The sequence below is a fragment of the Protopterus annectens genome, chromosome 14.part0, assembly GCF_019279795.1.
Source record: "Protopterus annectens isolate FY-2018-M chromosome 14.part0, PAN1.0, whole genome shotgun sequence".
Lineage (NCBI taxonomy): Eukaryota > Metazoa > Chordata > Ceratodontiformes > Protopteridae > Protopterus > Protopterus annectens.
This window is the reverse complement of record NC_056748.1, coordinates 1,144,434,233-1,144,448,639: the sequence shown is the minus strand read 5'-3', so window position 1 is coordinate 1,144,448,639 and position 14,407 is coordinate 1,144,434,233. Positions and strand designations below refer to the sequence as shown.

At 37.6% G+C, this 14,407-nt stretch overlaps 1 protein-coding gene across 1 annotated transcript in view; it reads left to right on the top strand.

The window, feature by feature from the left end:
- CDH23 (cadherin related 23) overlaps positions 1 to 14,407 on the top strand; it is a 2,508,764-nt gene that overhangs the window by 2,263,167 nt on the left and 231,190 nt on the right. The window contains exon 33 of the mRNA XM_044056944.1: positions 6,062 to 6,236. Coding sequence (XP_043912879.1) covers positions 6,062 to 6,236 — 175 coding nt within the window. The remainder of the gene's footprint in view (positions 1 to 6,061; positions 6,237 to 14,407) is intronic.

Sequence of the window (14,407 nt, the reverse complement as noted above, 5' to 3'; positions counted from 1 at the left end):
TGGTATTTTTTTTTTTTCAAATAAGTGAATATCAAGAATTTTTCTTCAAAATTCTGAGGTTTACTTATATAAGTATACAATGTTGTAAAATATACTTTATATATAGGGTGTGTTTGTTTTGTTGAATACTGTTTTATTGAACGGCTTTTGTCATCTCGCTTTTTATCGGACATGCTTTGCAGTTGGTATTCAGTGTTGAAAGGGATGTTCTCCTTTTCCCCTATTGTTGTGAGATCATGGAGTTAGAACATGCAATAGCAGGGGGGGTCATATTTCAAACCATTGTTAGTTCAATGATTTCCTTCTTTCTGATCTTTTTGTTTTTGATATTTTTCAGTTTGGATTAACAAAGTAGATCATATCTATATCTACACACACACTCTTAGCTCATTGTAAATGGAGCCGCTTATTCTGAACCAGAAGATATAGCAAACCTACTGGCCAACAAATTCAGCTCCAGTTTTACCCCTCTCTCCCTCTCAAACATTCCCTCAGGAAATGCCATCAAATATAACTCCCCCTGCTCTCACTAGGGAACCAGTCCTTAATGCTCTGTCTAAGGCCAAGAACACTGCATCAACAGGCCCAGACAGTATCCCAGGATGCCTTCTAAATAGCATGAAGCATGATCTGTCAGGCCCTGTGGAATTGCTATTTAACTGTAGCCTCCAAACAGGCTTCATAAATGGAGAATAGCAACAGTCATCCATCTGCACAAAGATGAGCTGTCTACAGACCTTGGAAACTACAGATCCATAAGTCTCACTAGTCTTATATGTAAGCCATGGAAAAAGAATTATGATGGAGATGATCAGTAGAGATATAGTAAACCTCCAGACACTGGATCCAACCCAGTTTGGTTTTGTCAAGGGCAGATCATGCCTACTCAAACTGGTGGATTTCTTTGAGAAGGTACTCAAAGTAATAGATGAGGGAAAAATGGTTCACACTGCCTACCTTGACCCAGTTAAGACATTTGACATGATACCACACTTGGACAATGCTGACAATCTCAACAGGTAAGGTACAAACCCATATGTCACCAAGTGGATAGCCAACTGGCTCACAGACAGGACCCAGGAAGTTAGAATTGGGGAGTCCACCTCTAGAAAGAGCCCAGACACAAGTGGAGTCCCTCAGGAATCTGTCCTTGCACCACTCTTTTTTGGCATTTACATCTTTGAAGTCAAGACCAGTGGTCTCTGGCTGACTAACACAGACAAACAACTGATGTTAGAGCCATGGACTATAACCAATTATGCCATTAACTGATGTCCCGTTATTTTTTCATTTTAGATTGTGAAGATGGTATCTTATATTCACAGAACTTCCGGGAGGTGGGCTGTTGTTTTTCTTGGGGGGGGAGAAGCATCATTGGTGCCCTTAAGCTGTGTTAGCTGCTATTACTCACATTAGCATAATCTAGTCCTCAAGGTAAAGCCAACCTCAGATCACTTACAAAAATCCATCCAGGTAGATGAAGTTCTTGTAGCTCTTCATTTTACCTGTTTTTTATGAGAAGTATGAAGAACAAATATCTTCCTGAATAATAGAATATGTTTTACTATAAAAGCATCACATTATTAGATTCTGCAAGTATGTAAAAAAACCTTCATTCAAGAGGTATAGCTCTCTGTATGAAACCGTATTTCTGCTTTATTTGATAAGGGACTACTTAATGGTGATTTTTACAGTTTTACTTAATTTATTTGCTGGATGTAAAATGTGTGTGTGTGTGTGTGTGTGTGTGTGTGTGTGTGTGTGTGTGTGTGTGTGTGTATATACATATATATATATATATATATATATATATATATATGTGTGTGTGTGTGTGTGTGTGTCGTCATCTGCGTTATTTTGTTTGTTTTTCTTTTTACTTACAAGTCTTGATGGTGTTGATCTGATAAGATTATAGAAGCACTTCAGCTCACAGAGAGTAAAAAGTACCGCTCCTTGTCTGCTTAGTCCTAACAGCCAAGAGAGCAGTAGCTTGCCAAACATATATTTTGTACAGAAAATATTGGGCGTCCTGTTATTTCATTACATTAGTCTGTAACCTGTGCACACAAATGTTGATAATAAAATTAAGTTGGGGGCATTTGCTCTGCCTAATCAAATAGGTCAAATGTATGTATTGTTTTAATGTTCAAACATGTCCAAAGGCAATAAATAACCAATTTGCACAAATAAATTATTTCATTATGATGTCATTGGTAGTGCTTCAGTTTTCAAATGTCTTTATCATCTAAATTATCTTTCTGGAAGAGAGGATTGTAGAAAATGAATAGGTGTTACAAAATCTGTTAATAATGTTCAATTCAAAATAACAATATAATATTTAGCTTTGATTATCACAAATTTATTAACCACTTGTTAAACATGAAGCTATATATTTTGTCTACTTGCATTACATAGTATAATGGAAAAATAACTATTGCAGTAATAGTCAAGTAATGCTCATGAAAGGGGAGATGCTGAGTATAAACTTTCTGGGGAACAGATTAATGTTAATGGCTTGTGATCACCAGATGGTTTAAGTTTTACTGTCATTTTCAAATCCTATGTTAGAGTGTGTTAAGAAATCATATACAAGTGAACTTCTCAGATGACAGTCAAATATTTTATTAGCTTATCAGGGCTGTGCTGAAGATAAATAGTTTTATATCTTATCACCTACTTCATGCCAATTTTGATTCATAAAAAGTAGATGTTATTTCCTCTCAAATGTCTGGAGAGAGCCAGGGCCTCAGACATCTACCCTACACAGATAGGCTAAAAGCCCTGTCCCTCTGCTCAGTCTCCTACAGACTCCTCAGAGGTGACCTCTGTCTGGCATACAAAGCAGTGTCAGACCCCGCCATGATGGGACTGCTGCATATCTGCAAGTCAAGCTGCACTCAAGTAACCCGCACGCGCGACCTCATCCTGGTCTATGACATCAGTAGGACTCATTGGTGGGAGAGATTTGTGTCCCAGAGACTCCCCCTTTTGTGACTCCTCCTCCACATTAAGCAGAGTACCTCATTAAACCTTTTTAAGCGTAACCTGGATAACTGGATGGGGAACAGAAAATAGACCCCTGGGATTCCAGCTGTGTCCCTGCTGGACAGTGGCACAGGGTGCTGACTTGTTGGAACATGGGCTAAATTCTTGGCTAAGCTTGTAAGGGCCTCAGGGCCAATAGCTTAGTAACTTCCTAGCATCCTAAATACATTGTTTCTAAAATTATTTGTTGTTAGCATTTATTATTAAATTCATAAACATCTGCATAGCACAAAAATGCAAGAACACAACAAAGCAAGGGGAAAATGAAAGTTATGATTTCAGGAAGACCCCTGAAATAAACTATAAACAGTTCTAACATCTTCATATCTTTTTTAAGACATCACTGTTGTGGAGCAACTGTGAAACATGTTAGATCGAAACATCATCAAAATACATCTTAGTGTAATGTAGAAATGTCTTTAATTATTTACTTCTGTAAAGGCCTATATATGATAAACAGTGTGCAACAAATGTATGCATTCTCCAGTTTGTTGATGGCAGAAGTTTTTTTGTTGTTTTATTATATATTTTTACATAGTCACTGTTATCTACAGATGTTGATAATGAAAATAAATGCCCTATGAAATTATAACATTAAATAACACAAGTTACATATTAATTATCCTACTGTCATATCAGAAGGATTGTAACAAAAACAGTACCAGTATGAAACATGCTTGTAATTGTGGGCAAACTAAGTGAATATGTTCCTTTATGCCCTTACAAAAATTATTTTGCTCATCTCTAGAACCTCTGCACACAACTTGGAGAGCTAGCCTGGAGTCAGAATTGCCTTGAGCAGCAATTTCTGTGTATGAAGTTTTCAATATACTTTATGGATTTTAAGCAGATTTGCTTAAATAATTGATTGACATTTGGAAAACCTAGATGTTCAGGTGTTTTTAATTTTTGTGAGGCAGAACCATACAATACTCTCTCTCATTTTTATATATCTATTAACTGCATATAGTTAAAAGATTTTAATGAACGCGTTTGTATTTCACCAGTGCACTACACTAATGCATCATGGAATGAAAGGTTTCTTCTGAAATGGAAAAGACTGCAAACTCTCCAACCTCAAATGCTGAAGCTAACAAATATATTAATGTCATCATGTGATAACTGACAACACATACACATGACTGCAATATTGGACAGTGCATTGGCCCAAGAATGAGATTCTTAGGTGATAAAACCTTAAAAATACTTACATGGTATATATTTAAATCATCTAGTATTTTATGGTAATGAGTTGTAATGTTGGGATCTGTTCCAGTAAGTTCAGAAATGAGGAGACTGAATGGAAGAAAGAACGGTCTTACACATACTAAGTCTGAGATGCCATTTCTCAGAATATTCCCTTTTCTCCGAGGTATGGCAATCTTGGATTTGGTATATATAAGTTCGGGGAGAGAAGGTATATGTTGCCCCCCCCCCCCACACACACACACACACATTAAAGGAGAAGCGTGATTTTCAAAATTCCTTTTTCTCCTGTGTTTTCATTTTTTTTTTTCAATTTGCCAGCACTCAGCATTTCCAATGCTGACATTTCAGTAGGGAGACGTATTTTACTGGCGGAATGCTATTAACCCATTTTATAAAAAGTAACACTACTAAGTCCACTTACAGGGATGATTTTTGTCCGTAAGTGACCCTGTAAGGAATGTTCTAATGGTGCACTAAGATTACATGTTTGCTGCTGTAAAAGTTTTAACTCCGAGTCCTGCATTTCTAGTTTGATGAAAACTTAACTCACTGAGTTCAGTTCACTGGAAACTCAGCCAAATGAGAAAGTTAAAAGTTGTTTAAGGGGGTTAATCCTCCTGCACTTTCCATGTGGGGTTAGGCCACCCACGCAGTTGAACAATGCAGTAACAGGCCATAGTAACAGGTGAAGAAGCGAAAATTCACAAAACAAAAGGAATTACTGCCTTTACATGCTTAGAAATTGATAAAGCAAATAAAACGCAGAAAAAAGTTCCAGAAAACAAAACTCATAAAAAGCATAAATAGGCACTTCAGTGGGTCCACACCATAAGCTCCATACCCTTCAAAGAAAACAGATCAACCAGTATCCGAATACAGTCGATTTAGTGACAAAAAATGAAAAGTTAAGCGCTTTCGTCACCAACTGTATAGAGACGTTGTCAGAACTAAAATGACACACCCCCTAACCTATGTTTTATAATCATACAAATCACACATTAATTAAACAATTATCATTGATTAAAAAACTAGATATTTAACTGAATAATTAAGTCAATATTTGCATCCCATCAAGTAGTTAAAAACATATTTTCCTTACAACTCATACCAAAAGCATTCCTAAAAAACATTACGTTAAATCTAAGGCTCTCTTCTTTAAAACTGGGGCCAAGGAAATACACTCATTAATACCTAAATGAATGCCGATACTACATTTGCAGTCACAGTTCAAGTACTGAAGTAATGTGTGTCTAGCTTGGTACAATTTTTTTTCTGTCCTTAACTTTCAGAAGACTTTTTTTCCAAGGAACTGAACAGGGCACCAACGTAGCCTTGATTATGCACAAAGGTACCTGTGATGTTACTAAGGTTTTGTCATGCTTTTCTAACAATGTGATGCTCTTATCTAATTTGCAGAACACCACACACATTTTCAGAGTCCTTCCATTCTTGTTTATAGGGGTTCTACTGCATTCATTAGACACGCATGTCAGCCACAATAATACGGGCCTTTCCAGTAGTTACTTTCTGTAAGCAAATCTGATGTATATATAGTGCATATATAGCAGACTAGATATGAAAAAGGTAGGTTGTGTGACTGACTTTCAGTGAAAAAAAATAAAATCATAAAGAGAAGCATGCACATGCTAACCTGTCTAATGTTGACATACAAAATCATGTGCCTTTTATCTAGAGAAAACAAATCAGCAGTGCTGGGGGGGGGGGGGTATCCCATTACTTATAAATATACAAACTGCAGGTGGTAGCATGTGAACTCCTTCATTTCTGCCGTTTTTTCCTTGTTAAGGTGCTTATCACAGTAAAGGATGTCAATGACTACAGGCCTGAATTTAGCAAGCAGTGGTACAGTACTAGTGTCTACGAGAACGAACCAGCGGGCACATCTGTTATAACCATGACCGCCACAGATCTGGACGAGGGTGACAATGCAGTCCTGATGTACAGTATTGATGGGCAGGGGGGTAAGTCTTACAAGTTACATATTTTGGCTTATTTTAATGTGCTGATTTGTATAAAAGGTGGCTGTTTTCTCCTTTAACATGTTGTACGTTTCCGTTATACCTCTTTCAAACAGAAGTGTCATTATGTTCTTTGATGCAGAATCAGGTAAGGCCATGCACAAAAACTTAAGCTGCAAATCTAACACTGCAGCCAGTTATACTAAATCTGAATTCTGTTACATTTGCACACTTGCTTGTTGACTTCATTATTTTTTTATCTCACACAATATTTACTGTTACTTCACTACTCACACAGCTATAACACGAGTGTAAAAGCCACATTGTAATACCAAATGTTAACTTTTCTCATTTGTCTAGTGAAGTTTTGTATGCCCTGGGAATTTTAATGCAGGCAGAATACTCTGGTGGGTTTGAAAAAGGTAATGCCATGAGCAAACATATCCCCTACACTTTACCAAGTAATAGATTTCATCCAGGATTAAAGTATACCATAAATACATGTAAATTTGTAAGAAGTCTTGCTTTTTTAACCATTTGTAGAACTAGAAACATGCCTTACTATTCTTGTTGTAATATTCCATCTCTTTGATATAAGATAACAGAAAGGTATGATAAAAATAATTGCAAAGATACATTCCTTTGTTTTTCATCTTGAAAGGTGTTATGAAAGCAAGGGAATTCAAGAGCTCGTATAAACCTTTTTGAAAGTGTTAGCTGACAGAAGCATTTCCAGCTGTGCTTGCATTTAATGCACTGAAGTGTGTGATGCTCTCTTCATACAGCTCTGCAAGGCAAAATTCATGTTTCAGCTTATTTAGTTTATTTATTTATTTTACGTCTTGTTGACCAGGTTAGTCCCAGTAGGCATAGCCTTTTTTCTGGGAGACCCAAGGTACTTTTCATACTGGAAAGGAACATTTTGGCAGTGTACTGGAGAATTCTAAACTATTGTAAGTTACCTTTAAACATGTAAATAATTGTCTTTTTAATTTAGGAAAAAAAGTTGAACAAAATGTAATGTTTCCATACTCATTTTTTATAAGTGTCTTGGGATCATTTGCATCTCCGTCAGCTACCACCATTTTAGACCAATTGGATTTTAGTTTAACATTTCATATGAAGGATCATACTGTAGTAGTACAACATCCCATCGCCTCATAAGCACTACAGTGTAAGTCCTGGAAAATGAATCCAAGCACCTTGTGCAACAATAAAGCTTTCAATTTTCTGTCATCCAGTAGCAAAGGTGAATATGCTACTTGTTCAGCTTACAAAGGCAAAGGTGTGCACATTTTTTAGTTGGGACAATTCTTTGATAGCAGATACTATGGCCCAGTCTTTTAAAACAAGTTACTAAGGTAAAATGGATCAACATTGTCCATTTCAAATAAAATTTCCTACTATAAATTGTTGCACAGACAAACATACTGGAAGCTAGGATAATTCTAACAAGCATTAAGTGAGAACAGAGCAATTATTTGAGGTTTACACATATTCCATATGAACAAAACTAATAAAACTATATGTTTTTGGGTAAGAGAAGTTAATCTGAACAAGGGTTAGGTTTGCAAGAATGTGTGGAAAAAGATGCTTAATATAAATTGTTTTCTGCCGTACAGGTTCAAATCTCCAACTCTTTAGGGGAGTTATATACTGTAAGAGGCAGGATGGAAGTCTGTATCTTGTTAATTTGTTTCCCTTTATGTATTACCTACTTTGCATTACAAGTTGTTATAAATGCATAAGGGTGAATAGGATTTGCTTAAAGGTTTGATGAATATAAAATATGCTGCAGTACAGCTATACAAAGTGGAAAGGATGAGAGAATATTGAAGAACAGTACTAGATGATTTAAGGAAATCAGCATTTGGGAATTGATGTAGAATATGTGTGTAAAATTAAAGGAATGGTTTATGTGTCAGTATTCTGCTGTGACAGGATCCAACTTTGTACCAGCAATATTTTACTGAATGCTGTCAGAAGGAAGCAGTTTCTGCTATGAAAATTCCAACTTTAGAATGTTGCCGAATCAAGTCACTAAAATAAATGCCAGAAATAGAACAGCAACAAATTAAACTGCAATGATTTTTGTGGGAAGCAAGCACCACCCCCAATCACAGATGTTGGTGTTCAAGTTCCAATATCCCTTAAACTTTATATATATATATATATATATATATATATATATATATATATATATAGAGAGAGAGAGAGAGCTATAGATATAGATACAGATATATGTAAAATCCAAGACATAGCCATACTGTGTGGATTAGCAAACCATCTAGGAAACTGAACTTCAGGCATATAACTTATAGTCAAAAAAGAAGTCATGGGCTGTTTTTGAAAGGTGATTTCTCTGCCCTGCTATGACACTAATTACAAAACCTGTTCTCCTCTCCTTCCCTACCCCAAATTCCCACCCACCCACTTAACATTTATAGCACTCAAGCTCCACTCATGCTTTCCACCAATCAAGCCACACATACCCCAAGCAGTTGCTCTTAAAAGGCAAAAATGCTAATTCTATTCATACCTATAGCAACAACCCCTACTCTTAATGGCTCACAGCACAACCTATTGTTATACCATACAATAGCTCTCAAAATCACTCCCTTAATCAGTTACAAATTGCTATAGCTATTAGCCTCACCTTGTATATTACTTCCTATATCCATTTTAAATCATTAAAATATCTCCAACCAATAAAATCAAATTAAAAATATTTAGCAAGAGTAAAGTCTGTCTTAACAGTTTCAGAGGTAAGGTCTAGGTTAGCTACCCTTGTGGGACATTTTAAGACAAGCCAATTTCCCCTTTCATGCTTTAATTAACTTATAACATTTGGTTTTAGATTGGCCTTACCCTTCCCATGGTTGATAATTATATTTTATCCCTAATGAGAATAACTGGGATCAATGCCATAGATAATTTGAGGGTCCCATGCAATGAATAAAGCAGTTATGTACCGTCTCTGTCCATTAGTAGTAAAGAGGGCAGTCCTGCTCTGTATTGCACCCATAGATCCAAGTTGCTCTTGAATATGGACAAGGAAAAGCTTTGTTTAACATGGATGGGGAGTCTGTTCCAGAACATTTGTATCCTGTGTGACATATACCTGTCTTTCCAAACCATTGTATTAATGTTGCAGGAGAGGCTTAGATCCCTAGGCCAAGTTTCCCTGATGCAATTTGACTTGCTGATGTGCACTAGATCCATCAGTATTGAGTTGGAGGATGCCAGATATGCAAGACACGTGTCAACTCTTGACAGTCTGTAGGATACTTAGTATAGTGCCAGGGCTTTGAGTCAGTCCATGTAGGATATATTGTTTAGGCCTTGTATCCATTTAGTAGTGTATCTCTATGGGCATTCCAGTTGTTGCAGGTTTCTAGATGGATACAAAGCAAATGAGGCATAATACGCAGACTGGCCTAATGAGATGTGAGTAAAAAGGGACAAAGACATGCCTAGATCCCGACACAAACCCCTTGTTTATAAGCTGTGCAACGTAGAAGGACTTTCTTATGATAGTGGACAACTCTGTCATAATTTAAGTCGCTGTCCAAATAAATTCCTAAATACAAAACAATAGGGCCAGCTCAGCCAACTCTTAGGGAAATATTGTCAATGTGGTAGATTATTTCCATAAGGGTACAATAATGCAGTTTTGCATTTAATTTCAGTCCATGATTTTGTTACCAGTTATTTATTTGAGTCAAAGCTCCCCGTTGAATGGCTAAGTCATTTTGGGATTCAGTAACTGTTCCTAGCTTGCTGTTATCTGCAAACCTGGCCAAAGCCGTTTGGTACTGACTTTTATTTCAGAAAAAATAGATGCCAAACAGGAGAGGTCCCATCACAGAACCCTGGGAGACTTCACCAGTGACTGCTTACTTTGTGGATGCAACTCCCTTTATTTTGATTTCCTGTGTCTTATCTGTGAGTCCCTTGGTAATCCAGTGGGTGACATTTGGGTTTTTTGCGAGTTTATTTATCTTTTGTTTTGCCTGAGTTGAGAATTGTGTCAAAAGCGTTGGGCAGATCGAGGTATCTGGTGTGTAGCATTTTGCCTTCAAAACCCTAAGAAGATACAAGAATCAGCACAATACTCTGAAGATCATAGCTTACCCAGGCATACCTACCAACACTGCTCCTACCACAATATGCTTTAAATCTCCATTCTTTTCCTACTACTTAACCCTCTGCAAACCTGTTTTATGTATAGTGACAGCAAACATTTACATGTTTTCTTCACTGTGTATTGAGCTTTTATATTTGAAGAGTTCAATTAAACAACTGCTACTCTTTTCAAATGATGAAGATATTATCAGTTATAGAGATGAGCAACTTTTTAAAGAAATTGTTCTTGAGGCAAAGTGCCTTTCTTGTGACAGACATCAGAAGTACTGAAAGAGCATTTTGATGTTTTTTTGTCCATTATCACATTCTTTAAATCTGCCACAAAAATAAAAATCTAAATCTATCTTATACATAGACTGTGTTTGCAGCTCTGGACTACTCTGTAATGTAGGTTTGTCCTTTAAGAATATTATTTTAGCATATTGTTACATTGTTACAGCATCCCATTTTAGACACTTGTGCAATCCTTCATTAAAGGTTGCTCAGTTCAGAAAGGCTTTGGTGCTTTAAGGCCGACTGTGTTAACTGATATCAAAAGGAAATGGTAGACTATGTTAAACATGTACGGCTGTCCTCGTTTTTGCTTTTTGCAATCTTCTTTTTAGTGTTTCTGTGACAAAGTACGCATAATGCAAATTATTACCTCTACAAATACATTCTGGTATCAGTTAAACAGCTTGCCAGCCATCTTGTCTGGACTTTTACACTTTGGACTTTATGTATTTATTTTTTTTACAGAACACAGCTGTTATCCTTGGTTATTTACATGAACAAAACAGTGTAAGAAACGTCTCTGTGTGGAAGATTTTCAGTCCATATATCTCTAGTTAATCACTGTATATTAATCAGATCAGACAATAGTAGTAGAAGTAGTGAACATAAACTCATCAAATCAAAACAAAACAAAAAACAAATTATTAGGTAGATTATTAAGTCTGTGATTTTATCCAAGACAATATACTACATGGCTGGAAATATATCAACCTTAGTTCATTTGGCAATCAAAAAATATATATAAATATATGCATATATATTTTGCATGTAAAAATCAATTTCTATTTTCATAACCTATTGTTAACAAAGATCGCTTTCGTCCTTCTAGACTTCTTCAGGTCTGTGTACAAGAACCCTAAAAACCTATATAATTGTATAATTAGTTAGTATTGTTATTACACATCATTTTGAATAAAGTGGAAAAGAGAATAAAAAAAAAATAAAAATAAGAAAAAATGTATGTATGATGATGGAAACAAAATATATACTTAAATTTCAACTGATTTAAAATGGTATTTAAAACCAATTTGTAGAATAAAATAAAATACAATTAGTCATGTAAACAATGTGGCAATTTTCTAAGTTCCAGTGCACTTTTAATTGAACAGTAATAGTTTAGTCCAGGCTTCCTAAGAGAGTTCAGCTTTAATTGCCACATGATAATTTGGTTAAATAAGAGGTACCACATCATTATATAATTTTATTTAAAGTACATAAGGGTTATATATTATTATGACAACTACTAAGTAGGGCAGGACCAGCTCAAATGTCACACTGATGGGGGAAGGGATGTGAATTTAACATGTGTACCAATAACACTTTTGTTTTACAGCACAATAAACCACTCCCATGCCTGATAAAAAGTATATATATATTTAGAAAGCTTGTGAGGAAATTATTACTCTATTTTTGTTTTACTTGGATCGCTTGTCTGTGTACTTAATCATAGCCGGCGTTAGGCACCCGCGAAACCCGCAGCTGTGGGGAGCGCACGATTACTTCCCCGCAAATGAGGGCCCCCATTCAGCAGCTGCGGGTTGCTCTGACCGGTGTTGCTCTTCTTCGGCTCGGCTCCTCGTGGACGTCCGCTCGCATAGTCCGGCACGGTATGTTCGATGCTTTGTTCAGAAAAAAAGAAGTTATGTCCTTACCATAATGTTCCATGTGGAGTGTTCATCTCGCCTTGGTTATTACACATGGGTTCGGAGCCGATTCTCGGCTCCGTGCCGGCCGACTGCAAGCTCTGCATCGAGAAGAAGCTCGAGGACATCTAATACCCACAATCCCCCTCTGCCTTTACCTCAGATCTAGTTTGCAAGCAAACCAGACATAAAGCACGCACACATGCCAACTATATACATAAAGTACATATATACAAACATACCAAGGGTATGATAGTAACACTAATACTGCAACAGCAGAAGGAGAATACTCCAGACCAGGCACCAAATCGAACGTTCTTCCTAAGGGTGGGAAGGGTGGGAGTGTAATAACCAAGGCGAGATGAACACTCCACATGGAACGTTATGGTAAGGACATAACTTCTTTATGTGAGAGTGTTCAATCTCGCCTTTGTTCTTACACATGGGTAGCGTCCCTAGCTCCATGATCCTGAGGAACTCAAGGGAGAACGTTCTTGAGCACAGTGGAACCAAAGGTTGCCCTATCCCTAGAAACCCTGTCCACTTTGTAATGAGAGATAAATGTATGTGGTTTAGCCCAAGTAGCAGCCGCACAAATAGTGTCTAGTGGTACGCGAGCTGCGTGAGCCAAAGATGTAGAAACTGATCTGGTGGAATGTCCTTTGGGTTTTGCTGATAATGTTTGGTCAGAGGCTTCATAAACATATGTGATACAGTCAGTTAGCCATTTAGAAAGAGTTCGTTTCATAACTGCAAGACCCTTTCTGCTTTCAGCAAAAGCTACAAATAGTTGATCAGATTTCCTGTGATCTTTTGTTCTATCCAAATAAAATCTGAGTTGTCTATGGACGTCCAGTTTGTGCAACATATACTCCAATTTATTAGAGTGGTTCTTAAAGAAGGTGGGTAATTCAATGGACTGATTAATATTACTAGAAGAACAAACTTTGGGGAGAAAGGATGGATTAGTGCGTAGGGATACTCTGTCAGAATGAAATATTAAATAAGGATGTTTGACAGAAAGGGCCTGAAGCTCAGACACTCGTCTAGCAGATGTAATGGCCACTAGAAATAAAGTTTTCCATGACAAAAATTTCAATGTGCAACTTGAAGCTGGTTCAAAGGGTGGCAACATCAATTTAGAGAGCAACAGGTTTAAATTCCACGGTGATGTCGGACTTCTGACTGGTGGTCTGATATGAAAAGAACCTTTTAAAAAGGCTTTACAAAGTCTGTGAGCCATAATAGGCGCACCACATTCCTCTACATGATAGTTAGAAATGGCAGCTAACTGTACTCTTAAAGTAGCCGGAAGCTCCTTCATGAAATAGTTCAGTCAAGAACTCTAAAACCTTGTTTAACGGAGCTATAACAGGGTCCAAATGATGTGACTCCGCCCAAAAGACTAAACGTTTCCACTTACTGGTGTAAGTCTTTGTAGTGGAAACTTTATGAGAAGCTACTAAAATATCTTGAACCGCCGATGTAAGGGGAACCGACCTGGCTAAAGGGAAGCGGAGCAGCCAAGCTGCTAGATGGAGAGATTCTAGAGATGGGTGAGGAACTCCTGACGAGTGAGTCAGTAGATCTGGCTCTGGGTCCAGCATCCAAGGTCCCCGAATGCGGTGATGCAATAGAAAGGGGAACCAAATCTGACGAGGCCAGAACGGGGCAATGAGAATAATAGTCCTCTGAAGGTTGTTTGCTTTCTGTAGAAACTTTGCAATCAGCGGAAATGGAGGAAAAGCATATAGGAGACCCGGGGGCCAATCGTGCACCAGCGTCCCTGGGGACTTCCCTGGAGGGTAATAGGGCAAAGTAGCTCCTGCATTTGGCGTTCATTGGAGACGCAAACAGATCGCAGGTAGGCTGGCCCCATTTGCGAAAAATCCTTCTCGCAACTGACTGTTTGAGGGACCACTCGTGAGGCAATAGTATTGCCCTGCTCAGCCTGTCGGCTATGACGTTGGATGACCCGGGAGGTGCGTTGCGATGAGAAAGCGAGCGGTGGACTCTGCGCATTGCCAAATTCTCATGCCCTCTCTGCATAGTTGGTAAGACCTGGTTCCCCCTTGCTTGTTTATGTACCAGACTACGGACATGTTGTCTGTC